Source organism: Pieris napi, chromosome 20 (assembly GCF_905475465.1).
Source record: "Pieris napi chromosome 20, ilPieNapi1.2, whole genome shotgun sequence".
Lineage (NCBI taxonomy): Eukaryota > Metazoa > Arthropoda > Insecta > Lepidoptera > Pieridae > Pieris > Pieris napi.
In genome coordinates, this window is record NC_062253.1 from 318661 (window position 1) to 345875 (window position 27215).

Below are 27215 nucleotides of genomic sequence, written 5' to 3' on the forward strand. Positions count from 1 at the left end.
CGTAAAAAAAGGAATGTAATAAATACTTAGTAAAAAATAAATAAATAATAAAAGTTACCAGTGTACGTGATACTCCTCTGATCTTTCAGAGTAACATTTAGTTCGAAAAGAGATAAAATTAAATAAAAACAAAACATATTTTTTTCCGCCAAATTATCGCAAATCGATTCAATTAGTCGTTAAAAAAGTTACCCTTATAATGCTAGGGGACAAAGTTGATTGGAGTATTAGGCTAAGTTCACACTTGAACAATTCAACAATACACGTTTGTAAAGCAGACAAAGGTGCGCCTAGAAACCTTTTTTTTGTCATAGAAAAGGGTCATCTTGCAGTTGTCCCAATAATACAATCGTTTTCAGTTCTTATGATGAAATTGAATCTCACAGTTCTACTAGAACGTCTCCATCCCTTTGAGAAATAAGCTTTTAAGCGCCCTAAATGTGTAAACGATAATTCGATTCACAATACGATAAAGTTTCGAGACAGCTTTGTGTACATAGCGTTACAACCCAAGTCTCTGATGTAATAAAGCGTCCTATTGAAGGTCGTGATTTTAATTTGAGATTCACGTTCCGTCTTACACAACAAAACTTCGTTCAAAAGTAATAATTCCCTCGCAGTTATTTAATTTAATATTTACGCTCTCAATCCTGCATTTATCTATTATTAATATCTCATCTATTAAGTGTAGTGATCTATGTATAGACAATCTCGACTGGTGCCCTATCGGCCGCACTGCTGTCGCGCCTGCGCATTGCACTTCCCGTTTCCATACTTACACGGGATGAAATACTACAAGATTGATAAAAAACAATTATAAAAATATATAGATTCATGTCACATAATAATAATGTATTAATAATTTATTCAAGCAGATATTCAAGTTTTAGTTTTTGTTATTTTTTTAATTTGCTTGTTTTATTTTATCGATTGATAGCTTGCTTATGTTCTAATATAATTGATGTGTATGTGTTAAATAAAATTTGTTATGACATACTTTCTTGTATAATTTTATGCATACACGTTGTATTAGAACTTTTAAATAAATAAAAAAAATCATAAAATTAATAAGTAGCGTCCATTTCAATAACCCATCACAAAGTTATATGTTAAACAGTACAAACCAGATACGATTTCTTAAAATTTTCAAAAGAAACAACGAAAACGCGTTCCTTAGCGACCCCAGAGTACTCATAAAGCCAGGTACTACCGTTTTTAAACAAGGCCACACACTCCAACATACGCCTTACAACTCTCATGTTACGGGCTATAATAATTCAGCAAACACAAGTTTAATACACTCGAGAACATAATGATCCACATTCAAAGCCTTACTCCCAGTGAATAAGGACTACGATCGCTTCATCCGTTCGCTGTAATGTACGACACATGTCCATTTTAGTACTTTTCAGGAGTTTCGAATGTTTGCGGTCGATTTATAGAAAACGCAGCGCAATTTACAACTTATTTCTAACGTAATACAGGTCGTTTTAGAACGCTCGTGTTGACATTTACTTACAGCTTTCTGATATTAAGTATGACTTACAAGAGTGAGATTGTAAAAATAGAATTAGGGAGGCGTTTCTTTGCGTTGGGGTCGATGAAATTATTTCAGTTTATCGGGTAGGAAATACTTATGATGCCGGAAATTTTGGGTAACATTTTCGTTTAGTAAGCATACCAGGCTTTCAAATGTCAAGAATGAACTATTTTACCATGTTGATGCCCTAAGCCAAAAGTCAAGGATATGAAGTCGTAACAGTCGAAAGTGGAGTGTGAAGTGAAGTGGAAGATATTCTCATCCGCATATAAAGTACGGTTCGTTTAAAAGGAAAAACACATAATCGCGTGAGCACACGGGCGAAGGGATACGTGATCCCGACGCGGTGTCAATCGAGACCCCTCACCTCTAGGGCTGTCTCATTCCGTCTGCCCCATATTGGCATGAGTTTTTCAATTCATTACAAAATATTGGTAAATAACATTGAAAATTGAACATACTAATATAATAGGAACGGCCATATTTTATAGCTATGGATCACTCTTCTAAAAATAGTTCTGTTTACAGTAAAAACATACACACAAATCACGCTGCTTAAAGCCTGCATTTAAGAAATGTAGTCTCAGTGGCAAATCACAACACGATGTTTTGACAACCCTGACACAAGCCGTCCCCCTCGTAAGCGTCTGGCTGGTGGAGACGGTAAAAAGCGCGTCCCCCAGGACCCCCACCATTAGCCCCTCTCCCGGGTGAATAATTCAAGTTGGCCAATAAAGCAGAACCCAAGAGCAAACATCCGCCCTCGAGAGATAAGTGTAAAAATAAAACTACACAAATTCAAGAGCAGCCTCTAAAATAATTTTTAGATCATATATTAACACATCCTAATAAGAAACATTTTATTTATTCATTTACAGTAAGCCATTACGATATTGGCAAAAAAAAAAAATATTATATATTAATATAAGATATATTCGCTATTGTGAACTCACTCTGCGAACATATGCGGACCGCATTCAGCCCTGCGATTCTGTAACTCACTTTTCGAACTCACACAGCGATTTTCGCATCGGCGGTCGCTCTGAAATCAGTCGTAAAGCAGTCATTTTATGATTTGGCATTCTGAAAAGGTGGTAGCCTGTAGTTTATTGTTTATCAGAATGCCAAATCATAAAATGACTGCTTTACGACTGATTTGAGAGCGACCGCCGATGCGAAAACCGCAGTGTGAGTTCGAAAAGTGAGTTACAGAATCCCAGGGCAGTAGGCGCAACGTCTTTGCTAACGGATATCTGTGCAACAGATTATTTTTTATTTTTATTTTATTTTATCAGTAATCCAAAACACGCTCCCGCACACGACTTGCTCCCTACTTGCACAAAACGCGTTGAGTCGTAAACACGAGACGGCTAATACCATTCCACAGAGAACTCAGTCGCTAACAAAACGTCTCGTGCACGCACTGGTTATTACGAACGTACGTCATTGTTTTTGGTATAAGAAACAATCAAGTTAGTAATTAAATTCTGTCAAGTCATTGCTTTTAAAATTACAAGTACACATTCATAATTCCAGAACCGCCAATAATTCTTTAGGCAAGATCCGCAGTCCCTTTGACGTACCTTGCTCAGAGACACGTAAACAAATGTCATTCTGAAATTATTTTATACATGCACTGTCATTGTCGATTCCACTAATCTATGCTGTGTTGTGTCATGTGGCTGACGTATAAAATATTTAATTAATCTTGTTTTTGAAGTGATAAGTTCTCATGAGAGGATTAACCGCTTCGTTACGTAACGCGTTACGGCGCCAGTGTATCTAGCTTCCTTTTCTCTCACGCATATGGCAGCGGTAGCCGTATTTCGGACAGACGCTTTTCCCTCTCTCTACTCAGTGTTTAGTGTGCATTAGACATTTACTGTTAGAGTAACAGTGAGCATATAACTCCAAACTATCACCTTTTCGAAAGTGATTATAACAAATATATATACAGAATGAAATAGTTCAACTTAGATTAGTTTAGGTATCGGGCGTCCTGAGACGCACACATTTTGTTCATTTTAATTCATTCAACTCCACATAGCGTTTTACATACATTTTTTATTCAGATAACTCTCAACAACATTATTTGTCATTCTAGCAAATAGCCTATGCGCTAGAAAAGACTGTCGGAGGTCAAAGGTCGATTTTCTGATCGACCAGATTCCAGGACCATCATGAGATAAATCAATGTAAGAAAACGAATTCCCTTAAAATGTTACTGCTAGCTTCTAGGCAATGCAGCAAAAGCGTTATCGCGGAGCTAATAACAATTAATTAGAGAGTGTTTCAATTGGATTCCCGCGAGGTGAAGTATCAAGAGAGCTGGCGTTCTGCCAACACTATCTCATTACACGCAGATCTCCCCGCCTCGGAACTAGAGCCCGATCAATTTTATTGCGCTGTATTGTGTATAATGTAAGAATTTGAACAATATTTTAGTTTTAAACTTCTCATTAGACAATTCGTTAATGGACGAAGTATCGAGAGATAAAATATAGCTTTATTTTAATAGAACAGGGGGCAAACGGGCAGGAGGCTCATCTGATGTTAACTGATACCGCCGCCTATGGACATTCTCAATGCCAGACGGCTTGCAAATGGTTTGGAAGCCCTCTGTTCTTGAAGAAACCTAAGTAGAATTGTTTTGGAAATACTTCAGTGGGCCGCTGGTAACACATAGTGGAGGTGCGCGGCAAAAACAGCCATAAAAAACGGTCAGTTGTTAAACGACGGACGTCGAGGTGATACGGGAACAACTTTAAACATATCAATACTGTATCGAAGCTCGGATACAGCTTATGACAAAACCCGCATATTATTTCATGTGGATAACATCGCTGCAGCAGCTAAACAATGGCAGCCGGTATCGACAACAGTTGAGAGTCTTAAGAACAATGCACTGTAGGGATGTGCCGTTTTTATTCATTTATCAGAAATATATTTCTGGAGATGTTTTACGAATTAAGTTCATACAGACCTTTTCATTGTAACAAAATTTCCATTGAAAATAGACATAACTATTTTTAATGGAAATTTAATAAATTCAATAATTTGTCAATAGTTATATTCTTGTCTATAGTTATCCTTTGCCATTAAGTCTCCAAAGAAAATTCCTTGAAATATTACATCACATCGAATGTAACACCGAAAATAAACCCATCACTTCGACAACACTAGAGCAAAGTGCAAAGCTGATCAAACGGGACCACGCTGACAACGCGATACGACAAGCCCCACTATCGAGTATCGACACTCCGCACATACATTGGCAGCTTTTAGCGCAAAACTCCACCCATTGCAAGTTTAAATGTTCACACACTTCAGCGATTGCGATATCAATGTTATGATCACTTAAAATAATTACTTTTTGAAGCGAAAAATACATTTATTACAATATTCATGAATATATGGAATGGTAGACAAATTTATAAGCAGTAGTCTAGGCCTTGAGATCAGTCAGCTATGCCTATGCATTAAGAAAACAGATCAGAAATCGCGTTATCTCGTCACCGGCAGAAAGAACTAATTTTTAGTTTTGTTGGCTGGTGACTTGATTATCATTTGATTGCAATTATAATTTAAGAATACTAAATTGTACACGTTTACCATGCTTAAACTTAATAAAGACCGAGTTATATGTTTTAATCACATATTTGAACATTGATAACTGATAAAACCAATAACACAGTATGGAATGCAATAAAGCGGCTTATCGGAAAGCTATTGTTGTGAGGGGGGCGAGTGGGCGAGAGAGGTGAGAGGGTGGGATTGAGTCGCACCTGTGACGATGAAACGCAAATTGGAGAACTGGAATGTCACAAACATTGGATTCAGGCTACCACGTACAGTTACGAAGCCACTCTAATTTTGTATTGCATCATTCAAAGTCAGTTTACATTGCGTATTTTATAGGAAACCGACTCGTAAATATTGCAACCAAGCGTTAGTGGTTAATGCATGCGTTCATTAAGATATCATAGCTTATTGACAAATCAATAATTGTTTCAGATTAATTATATGATGTTTTTTAAACATCTTATATATACAGTCAAACGTGAGTAACTGAGTAAGCGAGAAAACTCTATTAAGTGAGAAAAATAAAACCTGTATATTGTATAAGTCACAGTCATTTTTCACGCGTGAACCTTTTTAAGTCTACGGTTCCTGGGTCATTGGGGTGCTTTAAATAATAAAGGATTTAATAATTTAGTTTTACTCTATACTAACCACTCCCGTACAACAATAGAAAATAACCGAAATAATTAAATGTTAATTGCTACTTAACGAATGAATGCAATGTAACATTCGAAGAGAGTGCCTACTTCTGGCTGTTCTCTCGGGGCGTAACTCAGTCGATTAAGAATATAGCCACGCTTATAAAACGAAGAAAGCCCGAGTGAGTGGAATGTTCAGCCTTGGCTTGTATAATAAGAGAGATTGACACTTGCCGGTAGACATCCCTACTCATCGGCAAAGAAGACAGAGGCTGTAGGCGTAAAAAACTCTCGGTACTCTTTTAAAATATCAAATCATCATACAAAATGACTATGGCAAACATAGATAAAAACCAAAAGGAGGGAGATACGGTCCGCTCTTTATTTGTATTAAATTACAAAACTGAACGGAAACCTCGCAGTCCAGTTTCCGGATGCGGCATCTGTTCACCAGCATGACGTGTGAGCCAGCTACGTTTTACTCAACCATATTTGAGGGAATTAAACGACCCGTCACACAACGCCACCATACGTGAGACTGACCCCTTCTGTAGCTTAGTAAGCTAGAAACTAAGGTAAGTGAGAAACCTCTATAAGGGAAAATGAGATCGCGGTCCCTTGAGCTCTCACTTATCCAAGTTTGACTATATATAATTTCTATCCGATGCCATCAGTCAAGATCCAAAAGTGCAAATCAACTTTGGATGAAGAAAGGGCGATGTTGGTTTACCTAATATATCAGCATATTAATTTTAGAAACTCTATGTATAAAACTGTAATTTTGTTCATATAAGTAAAATTAGTTACTAAGTCAACTTTAAAAAGTAGAAAATGCGGACATTTTTGTTTTTAAATTGTAATGGGCTGTATAGCTACCGGCCTGTGTCAGGATTATCGTTCCGCCAATACATTGATACGGGCTTTGCAAACTGCGTCAGCGAACAGCGAACTAATTTAAACTTTATCACAATTGATTAAAGTTTATATTAATTTTCTGTTTACAATGTTTCGAAACGCTCCCCCACTTATCTTTATACACAAGTTTTGCTAAACAAATTGATACTTAAGGAGATTTCAAGCAACGAGGAAAAACAAACACTCTGCGTACTAAACAGGGATATATCAAATTCGTTTCCGTGTTTCGGTACCATGAACAAAAATAACCTAACGTATGGTCCACCAAAAACTATCAATACTATTTATTATTAACCGAGTGACTCTTTCTTATATTACATAGAATTATATCGAGAAATTCTTCTTGAGGGCTTTTATAGCTCAGTTCTGGCTGTATTGGCGAGCGTAGCTCGGCCGGAATGGGCGTTTTCTCGCGACTAGTGCAAGGGTGTCTCCTGCGATACTCGGACCTCGGCTTGAGTCATCGCGGGGTGGTTAATCGCCTGATGGCAGGGCGGAAACTCACTGGAGTCAGCGAAGTACAAAGGAGTGGACCTTGCCTTCCCCGGTGAAGGCGGTATTTTACCCTAATCTGCTACGGTGATTGGATTATCCGGATCCGTTAGGACATGTCGGGGCCTCCTACGGAGCTTTTTTGTCGGAAAAAGGGAACAATTGATGTTTTTAATGGACGGCTTTGACGCACTAACGGGTTGGGATGATGTTTAGCTACGTTAAAGTGGAGTGTGGCGTGTCAAAGTGACTTAAGTAAAAGTAAAACTAAAGTAGGGAGCTGTATGTCGTGATAGTGGATCGACGGTAGTCACGTAGAAGGGCGCACAGGCAGCTATTCTCATAAATCGCGACTGAAGCGCTTGTAGACGATGGATATGGGAGAGAGCACATTGCGCGAAGACTAAGCTAGCGTAGGTCATGATCGGTTATAAACGGTTCAAACAAATTTAAATCCTAAACACAACATATATTTCTGCGGCGTCGTGTTGATATCGCGTTTTACACAATGCCATCAGTTGATTAATAATTAAATGATGAAATTTAGACAGCTACTTAAAGTGAAAGCGAATAGATTCTAATAGATACTATTTTATTTCCTGTGATTATGTGACAATAACTTAGATTTTTATAAGTTGCAGTTGTTAATATTATATTCAACGTATTGGTATTAAAATATAGTCTATATTTAAACGTTCTTATTTAATGAGATGAGTATAGTTAATCCTTTAAAAGAAAAGGAAACATCATCACTGTTATACAAAATATTAAAAATCGCCAAAACGCTTCTCTAAGATAACGTCGCCGTCATCGTGGTTTCTGTGACGTACCATGCTTGTAAACACGTAAACAAATGTCAATTACGAAATTCTTAAATTCCTACGCCAATTTTAAACTCTGATTTTTGACATATTTAATGATTATTAAAACATTATACGGATTACTCCCAATATGTACGGCCACGTACCTGCGTCGTGCTTGTCGATCTTGTGGTGCGCGGGAGTGGGTCGGCGCTCGGGCGGAGGCTTCCCGCTGGGACTGTGGCGCTTGCCGCGACCCACCACCAGGGACTGCGGAATCTGCCGCAAGGCGATAGAGTACATTAGAACGCCTCCTCGGCAGGGGAAGGAGTCGAGGTCGCCCACCCACCAGCTTGTCGGAGCGGTCTCCGGAGGGCAGTCGGGCGATGGTGACGTCGGCGCTGTCCTCGGGCGGCGGAGGCTGCTGCAGCCAGTTGTACTCGCGCTTCTCCACGGGCACGCCTCGGCGCTCGTAGTCCTGCGCCTGCGTCCTGCGTTCGTACGGGCTTTAGTCGAAGTTAAGCGATACTTCAGTTATTTATTGATTCAAGTTCACCACATCATACATAATGCTATATCTTCAGTATATGCTACAAGCTATCTCTTTAAAATATATGGCAATTATGGTAAACACATTTATCACAAGTTTAATTTAAAAATAAAAATTTAAAATTATTAGCAAAACAGTGGATTAGGTGTCAGATAGGCATTTAACAACGTTATTTTTAAATTGAACCACCCACTACGGAATATAACAAGCCCTGGATAACTAGTGTTTATTCTGTAGAATTTGAATAAGAGGTGCCTGAACTCCTAGGTTGGTTTTTGCAGACGGAATTAAGACCTTGGAAACGAATAGGGGGAAATTAACACAATTTAACAATTTGTATGAAAACGTAACACCGGCTAGAGATCTCCGATCGTACAGTGACATCATATTAAATTTCCCGAGTCGCTGATGGACGGGTGCCTATGCGAAGATCCTGTCCTAGTGAATGCAAGGTGACGAGTATATGATCTTTGAATACTTTCAATGCTGTCAATCACGGCGATTGTATTGTATATCCCCGTCACCTAAACACCTCTCAGACTTCAGATGCCAAATAAAGCGTCGAAGTGACTCACCTCAAGCTCTCGTAGCAGTCCAAGCACACGACGGCGTAGTCGCCGTTCTCCAACAACAACGAGTTCTCGGTTCTCCTCTGGCTCAAGAAGGGAAATTCCTGGAACAAACACCAGAGATGAGCACCGCCGTCCGTGTACGTGTCGTACGTCGCAGGAGAGGGCCTCACCTTGATGGGCAAGGCCCGCACCCGCTTCCTGTAGGTCTTGACCGCGCAGAGGTGGCAATGGTAGTCGTGCGTGTTGTAGGCGCGTCTCTCGGCCGGGAAGTTGCCGCTCTCTTCGTATCTGCAGTCGGATACGAACAGATTTAGAAAACTCTTGAAACAATCAAATATCTTTATTATAACTGGAAGCTTCGATTATGTTTTAAGACGAAATTAAAGAGCAGGATCAACCCTGAGGTCGTAGGTTCGATTCCTCGATTCTAAATCCTCTATTTTCGCATTAAACGTTCTCTCGAACGGTGAAGGAAAACATCGTGAGGAATAGTAAAAATTTACTGTCAGAAGGCTAATCATCTACTTGCCTATTAGATTGACAACTGATCATGAAACAGAAACCTGAGGTTCAGACATAAAAAAAGTTTTAGTGCCGCTTTCTTTTTTCATATATTTTTGTTAGTCTAGTAAAATTCTATTGATATAAAGTATGAATCTCACCTCCTCCACTGACTGAGCAAGGAATGGTAACAGAAGGTACAGACTAGGGCGGAACCGTTCTCGCGCAACTGTTCCGCGTTCGGATGACTCTGCAAGGGAAACGATAAAAATAAAAGACCTTTCTGTCGCCTCTCGATATGGGCGAATCACATAAACGAGATTAAAACCTGATGCGTGAGCAGACAAGGGAAGTAGGGCGCGTTGCCCTGCGGCTGGCCGTACAGGATCCGCGCCAGCGTGAAGTCCGAGTGCAGCCCGCAGAGGAAGCAGTAGATCGACGTGCACGCTGCAGCATTACAAGATGGAGAGCATTACGGAACGTAGCACGCAATTCTGCAATTTGTGAGGAAGGCAGAAATAATCAGGAAAAAGATCAACCTACCGCTATTGCTGGCCACGGTCCGGTCCGAGGCGGTGGAGGGCGGCGTGGGGATGACCCTCTCGCCGCCGACCGAGGAGTTGGAGGGCAGGGGGGACGGGATGTTGTAGCGCCGGTGCTCCAGCGGCACCCGCTCGGCGTCCATGAGCTCCCACTGGCGGGCCAGGTGGCGCACGCAGCGCGAGCAGGAGAGCACCCTCCCGCCCCGCGGCCCGGGCCCCGCGGCTCCCGGCCCCGCCCCCGCCCCGCACACGGCCAGGCACGGAAAGTGCATGGCGTGCGAGTTCATGTACTCGGCGCTCGTCGACAGCCACTCCATGGACTGCTGCGGGAACAGCCCCGCGCACACGTAGCACCTGTACAGGCCCAGCCCGTTCTCTCCGCTGACCGAGTGCGAGTGGGGGCTGGCCGCCAGCGCGCTGGACGGCCGCTTCGTCGCCCCGCCCGAGCTCTTCATCTCGTACGGCTTAAACCTGCAATCGCCGTTGGCATATGTCAAATTACTCTGCCTTTCACGCCATCACTTTTTGAAGGGAAACTTCTTTAGGCGCATGAGGGTAAATTATTACGAAAACGTCACGAAGATGTGCAGCGTATTTGTCGTAGAAAGGGAAGAGAGCGATTGAGATACCTTATAGAAATTAAAATTTCGTAAAGAGAATTTATGAAATATTAGTAAGTATTTTATATTTTGTGCAAAATAATTTATTAAAATGACACATTGTAAATTAAAATGCCACGTGCTTTAATTATCGAAGAAATAAATTTAAAATATTAAATTTATAATTTATATTAATTTTCGACATTTTAAATATTTTAATGACATTTAAATTCCTAACATATCTTCCTTTTTCCCTCCCTCTAAGTCTCGGAAATGTAAAGTTTTAAATTTGTATAAATATGAACAAGAGTTAAAAATTAGTTTGCCAAAGAAGTTTCACTTCTGACATGTGTACTTTGTACGCACGCACTTTTTTTGAATTAATTTCGACATCAGGTCTTATCGGTAAGTGAAAAAAAGAAAGAAATACCTAATATTATTGTTCGTGTGCGCATTGTTGAGGTTGACGTCTCCGTTTTCGCTGAAGGCGGGATGCTTGTGCGGGATGCTCTTGTTGCACGACGCGCAGATCTGCACCATTCCTGGAGAAGCAGTCATGTTGTATGATTATACCTTTGCGTCTTGCGACTGGGAATCAGAATATCTTTCTCTGTGTATCTATGCTCACCCTGTGGACTAATAGGGCTCGCGTCGGGGTGGGGTTTGAGGTTATATATAAAAGGGTAGTAGGGTTCTCTCTCCGGGTTGGGACAGCAGTACACCAGTCGGAGCTGCGAACTGGGCGCCGAGACACCGCACACGTAGCACACGAACGTGGCCGTGGTCTGACTGGGCGGCCGCTCCAGGGAAGGGGAATGCGCGTGCGCGGCCGACTTGTCCCCGCTCGAGGCGAGGCTCAGCGGCGAAGGTGGAAGTAAGGAAGGCGGCCGCGTCCGCAGAGTGTATACGCGTTCGTGGGGAGGTACGCCTCGCATCTGAAAACACAAAAGAATAATTTACTTACTGTCACACGCGGAGATACACTATTTAAGAATCTTCCTTTGGTAATTGAGGAACTTAATAGAGAACGTCATTAAAATTGAATATCAATCGCGCTTTTATATAATTTACATTTATGACGTTGCCCATAAAAGGTGTGTTAGTTAGTAATTTGGTCATTTGGATAACAATCGTAAATCATTATCATAACGGCCGTCCAAATATGATAAATATCAATAGATATTGTTTAATCTTGCAGACTTGTGATAACTATTGCGAGTGCGACTGCACTCACTTACTTTTATCTTAACAAAAACCTAATGTTCCAATGTTAATCTTTAATTATTTCTTACATAGTGATATGCTATTAAATTATAAGCTTAAATTATATCATTTGGGGTAGCCGAACTTATTATTATCATTATCAAAATTCTTAGCTACCTTTTACCGTAAGTTATTGAACTAAATTAAAAACAAAAATGGTTGCCTGTAAAGTCGGTTTACGGACGATAGTTTAACGTGACATGATAACAAAACATTGATGAAATGAATGCATATATTTAAAATTAAAGCATATTTTTTATTATCACTATTTTGTACGGATATAAAGGAGTAAATCCTAGGACGCATAGGCCAATCGAGTGGAAGAGAGATAGATGCGGCTCAGTATCGTAGTGTAACGGGACAATGAGTCATAGGTACTATTTCGTATGTGCAGCCGGCGTTAGATTAGACGTTGTCACGTCAATAATTACCAAGTACTTTTGTGCACTAAACTATGAAGAAACTGAATTACTAGTACAATAATAATCTAATCATTTATAATTTTCACATTGCACTTACACTCTTGTACACTTTCCCACCTCCCATCTCATCCATCCCTTACCAAACATTATCACAGACATTCACTACTGGTATGTACAAGCGTTTCAACCATGTAAACCTGTATCTTTATTTAAGCAATGACTCAGCTTTCTATTTTTATTTATATAGTTTTGGTAACGATTTAAGTTACAATTACACTCCCTAGACTTAGTTCAGTGGCTCCAATACCTGCTAAAACAATGTAACTTAATATTATCATTATCGAAATTAATAGCTCATTGTAACTTTTAGGGTATACTAAGCAGATAGCAATTACATTCCATTTAAGACAACAGAAACATTGTAACGTTATTGCCCATATTCGTAATAGCTCTAATAATGTTAATATCAAGAGTTAACTCGTGATGGATGTAGTGGACATGACACCGTTGTTCGCAGGTTATCACACGATGTCAAGCTCTGCGATAACCGCTTTATACGCTTTGATAAAAATAAGTTCAATTATTGACACGGCCGACCCTGTCGATATGATCACGTCTATATACGAGCAAGAATTGTGGCTCGAATACGGTGCCTTGTACGACACGCATTATCTTATCGGTGTACATTAGACTGGGACATCCGATTTTAATATTGTAATCACAATATCGTACTTTGACTCTAAAAAAACCGACAAATAACTTCAAGATATAATATATATTTATTATATACTATTTATATAACATTAGAATGTTGTATGATTACTTAAAGTTATCAGCGCACGTAATGATCTTCAACCATGTGCTCGGGCGACCCCAGCGGTGGGCTATCGCGGGTCAAGTCGCTGTGGACAGACATCTACTGTCATTGCAAGTAAACATACTTAATTATGTATCCACGAATGCTTTGAATTATGAAGAACTGTATTCCAAATATAATAAGTAATATATAAGATTACATTGTTTGCCTTTAGGTGACGCGTTCCTTGGCTGTCGAACCTAGTTTAACGGTCGTATGGTAATAGTATGTTATTTACTTTGTATTATTGAGACCTTTTTTTAGATGTCTTCTATAACACTCTAGTACTTAACAAAAAATACACGGATATAACTATTAAATCTACATAGTAACAATAATAATTGAAAACTAAAATTTCGCCATTTCCTCTCTGTATTGCGACACTAGAAAGTAACCAGGCGCCAACTTAAATCTTTAATTAGCACCTGTGCACTTGAATCCACGGTCCAAGAGTCTCTACTCAAAAGGAACAAAGCTTGTGAGACGGATATATTTTGTTGCACACTGTCTGAATTCACAAGAATTGCATTATTTATAAAATGGTTTAGGTTTTTTTCTTTTTTTAATAATATATCACTTTTCTACTCCCCTGCCATTGTGTCCAGGGACCTTTGCACATCACACGTCTCGCGAACTCGCCCCGGCTACATCTGTAATATTTTTGTTTACAATATTCATGGGCGAGCCGGGACGCGATTCCTCGCGAGACCCGTTCTTGGGGTTTTGTTTGCCGCCTTTATATATTCCACAATTTTTTCGCAGAACCGTTCCAGGCACGATCTGTGCTTTATTAACATGTCCTGTAGGCCGTTACGGTCTACAGTCATCTGCATTTGTTGCTCCAGGTCGTGCCTGGACGATGCGAAAATAGGGCAATGTATGAGCACATGTTCTACTGTTTGTTCTTCATCGCCGCAGTCACATGCTGGGCTTGTCCTAATTTTAAACCTATGAAGGTAATGTGCAAAGGCTCCGTGCCCTGTAAGAATTTGCGCCATCTGGGGTGTGAAACGCTTCTCTTTTATTAATTTGTACGCAGTTCTAACATTTGCGATAAATAATTTTGTAGTTCCAGCTGTTTCACCCCCCAGGTAGCGTTCATTCCATACATCTAGAGTCTTTTGCCTTATCTGATGTTTTACATATGACAGGGGGTATGCGGCGTATTCAGGTTTTGACCTTAGTCTTTCCGCCGCTTCTTTTGCTAACGTGTCCGCCCTCTCGTTCCCTGGCGTACCAACGTGCGCCTTTACCCAGAAGAGGCTTATATGAGTTCCTCTTTTGCGGCACTCTTCCAGGCTCCGGCGGATCTCGGCTACCTGGGGATCGAGAGATCGTCCACTCACAATAGCATCTAATGCTGACCTAGAATCACTGTATATTTTAGCGTCACGCTTATTTTTATTTATGTGGCTAGTCGCGTTTCGTAGTGCCGTCAATTCAGCTTGAAAAACTGTGCAGTGGGGCGCCATCTTAATCATCTTGCTATTTATTTCCATTCCATCTTTCCATTCCGTCCAAGCGAAATGGTTTAGGTTATAAGTGTTTACTTGCTATGTTTATATTATGTTTTTATTTTAGTTTTCTATTGTATTAGAATAAAGTTACTGTAAAAAAAAAATGGAAAATAAATAAAAAATCAAAATTGGAGAAAAGCCGTTAAATATTTACCGCCTGACGTACCATCCCATCTGGCCGCTTGTCATTTTCCCTAGCGATAGCTGTCTTGCTCCAAAATGGCTAGAACATTGACGGAGGCAAGAGAGCAGCTTGGAGAGCCTGACGACCTGCACGCTTTTGGCGATGGAGGCCATGGTGTCCAAGGCTACTTACTTCAAAGCCAGAGGAACACCTATGAGGAATACTAATTAATTAAATTTTAAACGCAATAAATCTTGTTATCTGTCAATTTAATGTTGCCATCAGCGACCACGATTGCTGGAAACCACTTGAAACGTCAAAGAATTGATTATCTACACAACGACAATAATGAAACAAATTTGGGTGAAGAAATATCGTTCTCTATATGTAAGTTATTTTATCATATAAATAAATTTATTATACTAGATGCGAAATGTAAATACTAAGATTTACTCCAAGTATAAGTCGCCATCGAGAAAGCATATTAAAAATAAAACCCCGAGAATATGAAATTCATTTAACAATCAGTCATTATTAGCACATTTGGTATCGCTTGTGTAAATAACGATGGGTCCGGCACGAACCGGATACCTTACGATACGCTTAACTAAGAATTAAAAAAAACAAATGTGTATGGATCATTACGTTATCGTGATAAAAAAAACTAGGTTTTAGTGATATGTTATCAATAAAAGTAATTAAGAAAATAATTTGAACGATCATTATCACGTAAAAATATATAGTCCAAATATGAGTGATCAAAGTAACTTTTTTTATGTTACAGGAGGCCAACGGGTAGGAGGCTCATCTGATGTTAAGTGATACCGCCGCCCATGGACACTCGCACTGCCAGAAGGTTCGCAAGCGCGCTGCCGTTCCTTTTAAGAATTGGTACGCTCTTTTCTTGAAGGACCCAAATCCTATTGGTTTGAATATAGTTCAGTGGGCAGCTGGCTGTGCGCGGCAGAAATTGCCTTAAGAAACGTTCAGTTGTGGAACGACGGACGTCAAGGTGATACGGATGGTATTTTGTATTCTGCGTCAACGTCCGATGATGAAATTCAGCTGCAGGTATTAATTAGTCCGATCAACTATTCTTCAATTTAAACGTTGCGTCAATCAATCAGTTTCATATAATAATAATCAAAATAATTTAACCAATCAGTCAGATAAGGCGGACTATTAGACTGTTTCCCGTTTACTTTTCGTTTGATGATATCAGAAACGAAATCCATTAATAACACTTAGGGCCAGTTTTTTGATCCGTAGTAAAAAATGGTTTTACCATTTGTTACATTAACTATAGTTAAATGAATAACCATTGGTAAAATCGTAAATGCGTTTTTCAATGCCTTTTTTAACTATAGTTAATCTTAACAATTTGTCAATTTGTTGCCAGTGCAATGAGCAATGACATCCCAAAAAATGTGGTTGTTTTTTGTGGGGAACATTTATTTTGTATGACAACACTAGACATATTGAGTGAATGAAATCCATTTTTGCCATTTTCATTCGTTATTTGCGCTTTGAAGAGTTTGAAGTGTCAAATTAATCTAAATAACACGATATAAATAAAGTTGTTTTTCTGTGTTTTAATACGGTTTACACTTTTTACGATACTTAAATATATAAATAACGATGTCCGCAAACAGCCAACGGTCAAATAAGTAAGTACAAACATATTTTCGTGTTATTTATTCCGGTTTATCTTGTGTTTCGTAATAGAAAGTAATACATTTATATTTTGTTAAAGGGACCATACTGCTAACTTCGCCAAAAAAGAAACTGCCAAACTGGTGATGCTTCTCAAGGATTACACAGTCGTAACCTGCAAACAACTGATCACTGCAGCAATCTACAAAAAGATGCAGCTTGGAAATCTCTGTGACGTTTTCAACTCAGATGGGTCTAGACACCGACGTGTTAAATTTAATATACATTTAATGAAGGTGTAGGCACATTTTTATATTTATTCTTGTATAGCTGTGTCCTACAACAAAAGGAAAAAATCTTTTAACCCTTTGGAAACAAGGAAGCGGATTATGATCCACACGGATAAAAAAAATTGAGTTTTTGAAACAAAGACAAATAAGAGAGGATGATTTGTTCAATTATGCTAAGGAAGAGCATCAAAAACATTTGCTGCACCAATGAGAGGCCCACCAAAAATCCATACTGCATAAAGAGGAGGTGCACCAAAAAGTGATGCAGCAGATGGAAGAAAGGCACAATAAATATATGTAGCAGCAAAAAGAGTTGCATCAAATTGAGGTGAAATGCAAGAAGAAACAATTAGAAAATATTTAATTGCTACTTTAGGGTTTCATGTAAATGTTGTAATGTTTTTTTAATAAAGATGGTTTGTATTTAAGTTATAATTAAACAGTTTATTAATCAAGTCAAATGTTTTATTTATAAATTCTTGTAACAAAGTAGGTAGATGCTAACTCACAAATGTAATAAAAGCCCTAAAGAATATCATAGGTCCCTAACTAATGTGTAGCTGTAGTTTTTAGTATAAGTACATACTTGTATGTACTTATAATAATTATAAGTTAATATTATTAGTAATATATAAATAATATTAACTCTAATTCATTATATATTCTATTGCCTATAATATTAACAATAATTATAAGTTAATATTATAGGCAATAAAACACATAATGAATTAGTAATATACTTAATTATATACTGCTGCGGTTCTGTAACTAGTAATGAAGTAAAATAGGTTTGTATGAGCTGCTGTCTATATATACTCATGTTCTTGTATTTTATTTAATTATAATAATTATAAGTTAATATTATAGGCAATAAAACACATAATGAATTAGTAATATACTTAATTATATACTGCTGCGGTTCTGTAACTAGTAATGAAGTAAAATAGGTTTGTATGAGCTGCTGTCTATATATACTCATGTTCTTGTATTTTATTTAATTATAATAATTATAAGTTAATATTATAGGCAATAAAACACATAATGAATTAGTAATATACTTAATTATATACTGCTGCGGTTCTGTAACTAGTAATGAAGTAAAATAGGTTTGTATGAGCTGCTGTCTATATATACTCATGTTCTTGTATTTTATTTAATTATAATAATTATAAGTTAATATTATAGGCAATAAAACACATAATGAATTAGTAATATACTTAATTATATACTGCTGCGGTTCTATAGTTAGTAATGAAGCAAAATAGGTTGGTATGAGCTGCTGTCTATATATACTCTTGTTCATTGGCAGTTTAAGATCATTGCCAATTTCAGTAACAATCCAGAGCACTGTTCCCTTCGATAGGGGGTAACAGTGACAAAAATCTACATCATCCCAGGTTTCTAATGGCGGATGACATTGCCTAAATATTTTTGGTCACTCATTGACTCATTCTCATATAATATTATCGTCTTCTTCATCGTCTCATTAATTAAAGTAATAATATGTTTAAATTCATCATTAGATAGTAATAAACGTATTTATCATAGTTTGATTTCTGTGACAAACAGCTGTTACTATATAAATTACCAGCGGCCATCTTTTTAACCCTCCGATACTGAGTAGTTAACTTTTTTGCCTAATGGTTAGATATTTTACCATTGGATGCTCTTACCACGGATCAAAAAACGCATTTTGCTGATATTTAACTAATAGTAACGATTTTTTACCAATAGTTGAGTTAACTACGGATCAAAAAACCGCCCCTTAGTGAATATTCTATTAAACGATTGGATTTTACTGTCAAAGTTTCATAAGATAAAAGTGGATAGCTAAAGTTTGCTAGTAGCCAGCTTTAGTTGAGAAGAGTACTTCCGTACTCTATAAATCCAACTCCGATTTCAATAATTAACATACAATTTGTTCAATTATCAGCCTACGCTGACACAAGGACCAAAATCAATAATAAAAGTGCAAACGACATCAGCCCGCAAGACCTTCTTGAAGGAATCACTTCGACTGTGACATGGACTTTATGTCCACAAAAATCACTCGATGTCTAGGTGCCACATGTACTTAAGGAATTAGTGTTAATAATATTATTTGAATAAAATTTTAACGCTCCACCTTATTATTAAACCATTATTGCGTATTATTTACATTTCTCGATCTGGCACGAATAACATTTGTGTAAATATTAAACATTTAACAAAAAATATTCTTGGAACTATTAACTAAACAACTTACGTGGCAGAATCTTTCTTAGTCACACGGTCTTGTTTCGAGCAAATATAAAAATCAACCCATGAAAAATTTAAATAATGAGGATTTACCAATCGACGCGTGGCATGCTTTCACCAGCTGCTGATACGCCCATTCATGATTATCACTCAAATTAATTTTAAAGATAAAAATTGCGAATGATAGTTTATTTGACCTGACCACAAAAGCCCATTTATTTTTATGAAATCATTTTACTCGAGCAAAGGTCACGATAAGTTGACATGCGCTGATAACACCATCCAGTGTTTAGCAGTTCCGAATCCCTACAATCTTATTGCCACCTTACTTTAATAAAGTAAAAATATTGGACCGATATTATGATAGTTAGAAGAGAATTAATCAGATCATTAAGATTAACTTTGTTGGCGGTAATAGCTGGAAGGTTGGATTGCCCTTATGGGGAATTACAATAGACTACATGTGCCCTTTTAATTATATGATTTAATATACTTAAAAGCTAACCTTCTTATATAAAATTTAGGACAACACTGTAACTAACAAAATAATAATTATCCGCGGTCGTTTACGCGATTTAGCGTTAAAACAAACAGTAACTTTCTTAGTTATGGCAGTAGGACAACTCTCAATGTGCTACTGAAAAGCATAGACTAGTCATTGAATAAACATTACATTCACCTAAACAAACACGCCAAGGCAGAATTGCGTAGTCTAAATACTATAGAAAACCACAGGCAAACCCTTAATGTAGAGATAATAATATTAAGATTAGGAATATGTTTAATTTTTCACCACGGTCATGAAATTGTTACATTTAAAAAGGGGCTTAATATTGAAGAGATTGCAAACTAAGATTTTTACTACATTTACAATTTAGCGTGGCCTTTCAAGCAAGCACAAGATTCGCACAGGCTTTTAACAAACACCACTCCTAGATATTTCTACAATCTCTTTCATGCCATTTCAATATATTACAACGTTCTAATATCCACAATTGTTAATTGCAATTTCTTATTGCAAACTCAAACTCAAACTTTATTGCATTCCTTATGTACATAATTAATCAAAATAATGAATAAGGACCTTGGCTAGGCACAGCAATGTTTTAAAAGGGCATGCTTTATTATATTTCATTATATTCTTATACATTCCTATTCTTATAAGATACATTATTTATTTGGTATATTTACTTTGGTTTTACGTTGCGAAAAGGTACTTAACATTATTTATAAACTTAACTTTTATAAAGAAATTAAAATCTATCAGTCAGATACTCTGTAACAGTGTAATAACATTTCTTATATAATAATTCCTTTAGAAATTTGGTAAACCTCAGGTTATTTGTTTCATTCTTCAAATTTTCTGGTAATTTGTTATATATTTTTATGGAGGAGGTCAATGGTCCTGATTGATGTAACTTTAGTCTGGATGTAGGTGGAATCAGTTGGTTTTTACGAGAAGGTCTTAATGAGTAAAGGGTTTTTGTATCTTCCCTTTTTTTATACATATTAGGATATTTGCATTATTGTAGCCTAGCCTATCTAAGAGTGGAATGCTAATCAGCCTGGCTAATTATTAGAAATCAGATTACAGTTCCTAACATGGTATAATAAAAACCAATATGAATATCTGGTGAGGTCCAATCCTTCGATGTTTGTTCTCGTTGTTTAAGGCATAAAGATACGGCGTAAATAGTTACAGATCACTGTCATCTTAACCCATTTAATTGCTGCGATAACAATGTACGCTACAAACAAATACATTGATAAATAGTGGAATATTCTTTCGTTTATCGGCTCAACTCTAACATCAAAGTATTACGATTCCTTTATGATCTGGTTCATATAAATTTTAATAAAAATTCCCTAGTAAAAGATCCTTGTAGAAACAAATTATTTAAATAAATTCTGTACGATTTTAACCAAAACGCAGCAATTCCATACCTTGCCTATTTTCCCCTCCTTCCCGTACATGGGCAAGATCTCAATATCCACTTCGATCCCCATCAATATCCATTTAAACACACACACACCACAAACACTGCACGTTCAACGAACACGTACGAAACTACGTACTCGCGGCGCAGAGCACGCATGCGTGCACGCTCGATCGCGGCGCTGGGAAAGTGTCACCCGCCGTGCACGACTGATAGCGTTTGGAACGGATGGACGTAAGATATTGAGAAATTAATAATGTCTTTGCAAAGTGTAAGTCTAATATATTTTATTGTTACTCTTCAATTGCACAATTTTTTAATAGAAAAAGCCCAGTAAAATTTGAATTGTAAGAATGACTACGACCCAAACTTGTCGATCCTTTATTCTAACTCTGCTCGGACCCAGTCGCAAACATATGTGGCCTCATTGAAGAACGTGGACTAAGTACGGCACTTGTCACCATGGCTACTAATAAATAAAAATCGTTAATACAACAAAAAAAAATATGAAAAAGGCTGATATCAACACGTATTAATTTAGGTCGAAATTCGTCTTTGGAGAGACAAGTTTAAAAATAACCACTTTTGCTAAACAAAGTAGACGCGACAGGTGTTGGCACGAACAAGTATTAGCACTTCGGCAGTTGCAATATTTACTGAACCACTTTACGCCTATTCATGGAAGCACGGATGTGCAACGTTACAACAAGTTAATGTGGGAATTTATCAGATGTCTCTCTATTTCTTTAGTTCCAACTTGATGCTCTCATAAAGCTTCGAAATTGTATCCTTATATTACATTTTCAAAGTTTTTTAAGCTGTATTTGAAATATCATTAAAATTCGTACTTTTTTCCTAATGCGACGTGGTGACATACGACACTTGTTTTTGAAATTATAACTTCTTATAGGAGGGTAAACCGCTTCGTTACGTAACGCGTTACGGCGCCAGTCTGTCTAATTTCCCTTTTCTCACGCATACGGTAGCGGTAGCCAGGCTGCTCCTTTCTCACTCTAACCCACTTTCCTATGTCTCTACGCAGTGATTAGTGTCCGTTTGACATTTACTGATGAATGAAGCAGAAGCAGCGGAACATTACAGAATTACATAGTTCAACTTAGATTAGTTTAATCATAACATCTGTCGTGGGGCATCCCGATACGCCCACATTTTTTTACTCTTTTTCTAGTAATATTTAGACAATCAATTATTAATTTCAAATTTTTTCCGTTAATCACTCTTAAAATAGGCATTATGCGGTTGCCCAGGTGTAATTTAGCGTCATTACGGTATTGGCTGTTTAAATATTTTGTTGGTATTTTCGTGATTTGAAAGTTATTTTCTTTCCGTACAAAAATAGAACAATAAAAGTCGTGAGCAAATAAGGGGCTATCTCTGACGCATTACTTATGGCAGGTTATCGTCGCCGATCCCGCCCTTGAGGTCGGGCTATCGGCTCCGTCACTTTTATTACTTATATTATGTACTTGCTTTAATCGTGTATTGAAATGGCGATTTGAACCGATCGACAATATCATTAGTCCGTGATTTATTCGCATCGAAAGAATTATTAAATTCAAACCCACATAAGCAGTACACGGGGTACTGGCGAAATGGTATTTAATTTTTGTCCGTTGTTGAATATTCGCTTATTCGAAGAAATATTAAGAATCTGGATTGTACGTTATATTGATCACATTCATTTATCTTGGGTCACGCTACCTATAGTCGAAAGAAGCCTATTAAGTATGAGGGTGTGCAATTATTCAATAAATAACCGTCTAAAGGGCATTAAAGATACATATCAGAATGAGCTTAGTAGACTCAGATTAAGACGGCTGTCTGATGGCGACGTGTATCTCTTTCGCATATATTAAGTTTCTCATGTAAAAAGAAATAAAGTTCTTAAAACATTGATTATAAAACTAAAACATTTAATAATGAATATATTGGTTGCTACCGAATGTTATCTATGGAAAAGGGATCGGAAGGGAAGGGACCGATCAATACTACTGAAGAAAGTTAGGATACCAAGAAAAATGTATATAACAAATTTAAAAGACTAAATTGTATATTCTACATTTGTAAAGATTGGAAACAACCGGGATTAATTATTGAATGACATCTTCTCTGACATTAAAAATATACTGCATACCATACATCACAACCTAAGTGGGAAAGTAAAGACTTGCGAGAAAGCAGGCTTTATTAAAACCTCTCGACACCGAACTGCGCAGTGCCGTAATCCGACTGTGACGTGGAAGACAATATTGGAACAAGTTATTTCACACATCTAGGACATTATATTCGCATTTGTTATTTGCCATTCACCACAATATCTCATCTAAATATAGGAAATAATGAAATTGTACTAATTCAAAACTAATAATAAATTGATTGAGTGTTTTTAATATGATTTATAAAACTCGCGAAGTGTTTTGGTAGAATGGCGATTGAGTAGTTTTTTATTGATTTCTTTGAAGTTTACCATATCATACATAATACTATATATAGTATATATGTTACAAGCTCTTTTATTTTAAATTTTGTGTATTTTACAAAAAAATACTAGCATTTTTTGTGAAGCAGAAACTAAACAGCGGATTAAGTATGAGATAGACATTACAATGCTTTCTTGAAAATTAATGATCCTAGTTTTCAAAAACCTATAAAAAAGATTTGCTATTGTTTATTAGTAAACTCATCGAAAATACAAATATGAGTATACATATTTAACATATTATTTTACGCAATAAAGACAAATTTTGAGTTCAGGTGCCCAATAAAACATGTTCGTAGAAATGAAATAGCAGAGGCATAGTTACAATGGCAGATTTGACCGTCTTAAAAAAAAATCATTTGTTAATAAATCAGTGGTGGAGTCGTTTTTTTTAAATATACAGGGACCCCTTCATCCTATCCTATCAGACACGCAATCATACAGTTGTGTACGAGTAGCTAAGCGGCAGGGCAGTGTCGAGATCTCCCCTTTCTTAAAAAAGGACATTATTATCTCAAAGGGTTGGAATTTGGTCGTCTCCCGCCGGGCCCGGGCGATGCCTACTCCGAAAGTATCGTCCCCCGGAGACAGCTAGTTTATTTATTTTTCAGGCCTTAGAACAATTTGTATGGATAAGTTAAAAGCCATTGGAATTAAAAAACGGAACGTCCATCTATTACTTGTGTATACACATCGAGCCGCGAAAACTACAATTATCGTATTGACACGTAATATATTATCGCTTAGCTAAAATTGTGCAATGCCCGTAACCATTTTTTTATCAGTTACGATAAAGTAATCTGTGACGTACGGAAAATTTTAACGAATTTATTGATATCTATTACTGCAAAAAGATAATAAAAGTTATAGTCATTCAAGTCAGTCAAGACAATAACGATCACATAAAGAAAGGCATGACAAGAGTCAATGGTACTGAGTCCAAATAAGTTGTCTGACTAAAATACTCTTTATTTTCCTTAGTTTTTATGAGGGCACCCATATATAATTTCTTCATAAGAGTGACCACATCATTGCTTTCGAGCGTCGACATCAGTATTATCAACATGTAGTTTCGTCTAGTCTTCGTTTACGTCGTGGTGACGTCAATTTCCATACAATATACGGTTACGGTTTATGGGTCTGAGGGTGAACCTCTCGAATCCGAGCTTTTGAGTTTTAATCGGCTCTGCATCAATGGACTCAAAGTGCGGATTTAACAAATCGGCCCGCCCTAGTTCTGAGAAGTCGACGTCGTGTTAGGCCGAGAAGGCCATTTAAGCGCTGCTAAGTTTCCGCAGACGTGTAGATGCGGGTAAAATGAAAAATATACATATTTGTTTGGTCTAAAGCGTCGGGCATACGTCAACATTATGAAGAATTCACGTCTCGTGACATGTGAAAAAACGGTTGGAAAGTCCGCGTCGTGTGCGTTCGCTTAGCGAGCGGGCGCTAACGGCCACGCCCCCGATTTGGCGATCGGACCCACCTGGTAGGAGTTCCACTGGTGCACGAGGTGGGTGTGGCAGGCGGCGCAGGCGCGGACGGTCCCCGCGGCGTCCTTGGGCCTGGACCGAGGAGGTCGCGGGTGCTGCTCACCGAAGATGGGGAAGTACGCCTGCTTGCTCTGCGGATCACATCGCACTGCTTTATTACGACCGTAATATCCATTACAAAGAGACCTAGAGCGCCCTTAAACCTAAATGATTATTAGTGTAGACAGACGGATGAGCAGCCTTTTGTGATAAGCCAAAACAATTATTGTTTCGAATCCCTTTTCCTATTTTGCTACGTAGAAGCGTCAAAATCGATATATGAAATGAAAAACTACGTATTGTTTTTAATAATCGTTTTGTTAAAGGAATGGGCAATAAAAATACCATCCACTATATAACCCAAATGTGTATGAATACTTCGTCGTATATTAATTTATATAAACACGCTAAACATTTACAGAACACGACAATCTTATCTTGTCTTGACGTTTTATATTTACGACTCAATGTGTTACGGTAGTGAAGTGCAATAAAGTGTAGTGAAGTGAAGTGCGTGCGGCGCGTCACTCACACACTTGTCCTTGGGCGAAGTGGTGTGCAGATTGACGAGTGCCCCTCGGCGGTACTCGTCTCCGCAGACGTAGCAGACCTCCGTCATGCAGTTCTTGTCCGGCATCGACAGGTCCAAGATGTCTCTGTCCGAGCTCGAGTTCGAGTTGCCCGAGTACACGGACACGGTCGACCTGCAACGGTGAGCATTCGTTGAACGAGTTTATGTACTGATAACGGGTCAGCATTGAAAGACAAGACTTTTTATAGAACAGGAGGCAAACAGGTAGGAGGCTCATCTGTTGTCAACTGATACCGCCATACACGAACATTTTTACTGCCATAAGGACGGCAAGCGCGTTGCTGTCCTTTTTAGAATTGGTACGCTCTTTTTATTTAGACGGACCCTAAGTCGAATAAGTTCGAAAATACTTCAAGGAGTAGCTGGTTCCACATAGCGGTGGTGCTAGGCAAAAACTTCCTCAAATAACGCTCACTTCTGGAACGACGGCCGTGGAAGTGATTCGGGAGGAATTTCGTATTCTGCCTCGACGACCGGCAAACTACATAAACTCAGTCAGTTGCAAGTATTAAACCGAAAGACTCCTCTGAACTGTCTCTATGGTAAATGCGGTAGAAGTCCAGGGTATTTTAGTAGTCATGTAAAGCAAGGCACAACGGTTGCAGCGATAGAACAAAGAGTCACACCTGACCGCGTCGAGATAGCCCGCCGGCTCCGAGGTGCCCGAGTGCTGAGATCCCACGGAGATGACGGAGGGGTCCCTCGCCCGCAGGTCCAGCACGCCTTCTTCCTCCACGCCCCCTGCGCCGAAGCGCGTCTGCGACGTCTGTTTTTGAATTGAAACAAATACAAACACTACTCGTTTAGGGCCGTATCATACGGTCGACGATGAGGCCGTATGTTACTTATATTAAAAGAACTCACCCTCCCGACATTGTTGAACTTGCCGTGCTCCTTTTTGGGCGAGATGGCCCTCGGGGCCTGTTCGTGGAGGGGGCGGGGCGTAGGCGGCGCGGTGGGCGCGCTGGGCGGAGCGTCTACCCCGTCCCGCGCGTTGGTCCCGTCCGCACCCAGGCCCAGCACCTGGGCCGCGTACTCGCCTTGGAAGGACATGTCGGCCCCTGAAAGATTGTATTGGTCAAATTAATGCATTGAATTGTTTAAGTCTGTTCAAGGTAAAATACTTGAAACTAACTTATTCTTTAGGATATAAATATGATTTTGAGTCATACTCAACGCTAAGTCTAGACTCGGATTTTAATAAAGCTTCGCAACGGCGACGGGTTTGATAGCGATAACGCAGGTAAATCGCAACGGGTCACGGTCACTCGACGGATCGGTGAAAGTGAACAGCTGATAGTGATACCGTGTAGTCAGTGGCGTGACAGAGTGGGATCTCATTGATCATGCGTGACCTCGAGAAAACGTAACTCAAGCCTCGACAGAGTCATTTTGTGGGCTGTGATACAGCACCGAACTTGGCTACATTATATTTCTTCTCTTAAAGATTTTAAACAATTTAAAAATATAGGTTTCAAGATTTAAGTTTTTGAAGTAATACGTCTTTTGACGCGTTAGGGAAAATGATGAGAGTAAATTTTTACGATGCGCGTGCCCACC

General features: G+C 38.4%; 1 protein-coding gene and 1 long non-coding RNA gene across 2 annotated transcripts in view; one reads left to right on the forward strand and one right to left on the reverse strand.

The window, feature by feature from the left end:
• Positions 1–27215, reverse strand: part of LOC125059640 — an 80159-nt gene that overhangs the window by 16366 nt on the left and 36578 nt on the right. The window contains exons 4-16 of the mRNA XM_047664147.1: positions 26520–26716; positions 26282–26421; positions 25596–25767; positions 25018–25155; positions 11360–11666; positions 11162–11273; positions 10134–10603; positions 9919–10037; positions 9752–9840; positions 9260–9377; positions 9093–9190; positions 8317–8473; positions 8135–8246 (exon numbers count right to left, since the gene is read on the reverse strand). Coding sequence (XP_047520103.1) covers positions 8135–8246; positions 8317–8473; positions 9093–9190; positions 9260–9377; positions 9752–9840; positions 9919–10037; positions 10134–10603; positions 11162–11273; positions 11360–11666; positions 25018–25155; positions 25596–25767; positions 26282–26421; positions 26520–26716 — 2229 coding nt within the window. The remainder of the gene's footprint in view (positions 1–8134; positions 8247–8316; positions 8474–9092; positions 9191–9259; positions 9378–9751; positions 9841–9918; positions 10038–10133; positions 10604–11161; positions 11274–11359; positions 11667–25017; positions 25156–25595; positions 25768–26281; positions 26422–26519; positions 26717–27215) is intronic.
• LOC125059644 lies at positions 16151–16954 on the forward strand. The gene is made up of 2 exons (XR_007118705.1): positions 16151–16580; positions 16667–16954. It is a non-coding gene; the product is annotated as an uncharacterized LOC125059644 (long non-coding RNA).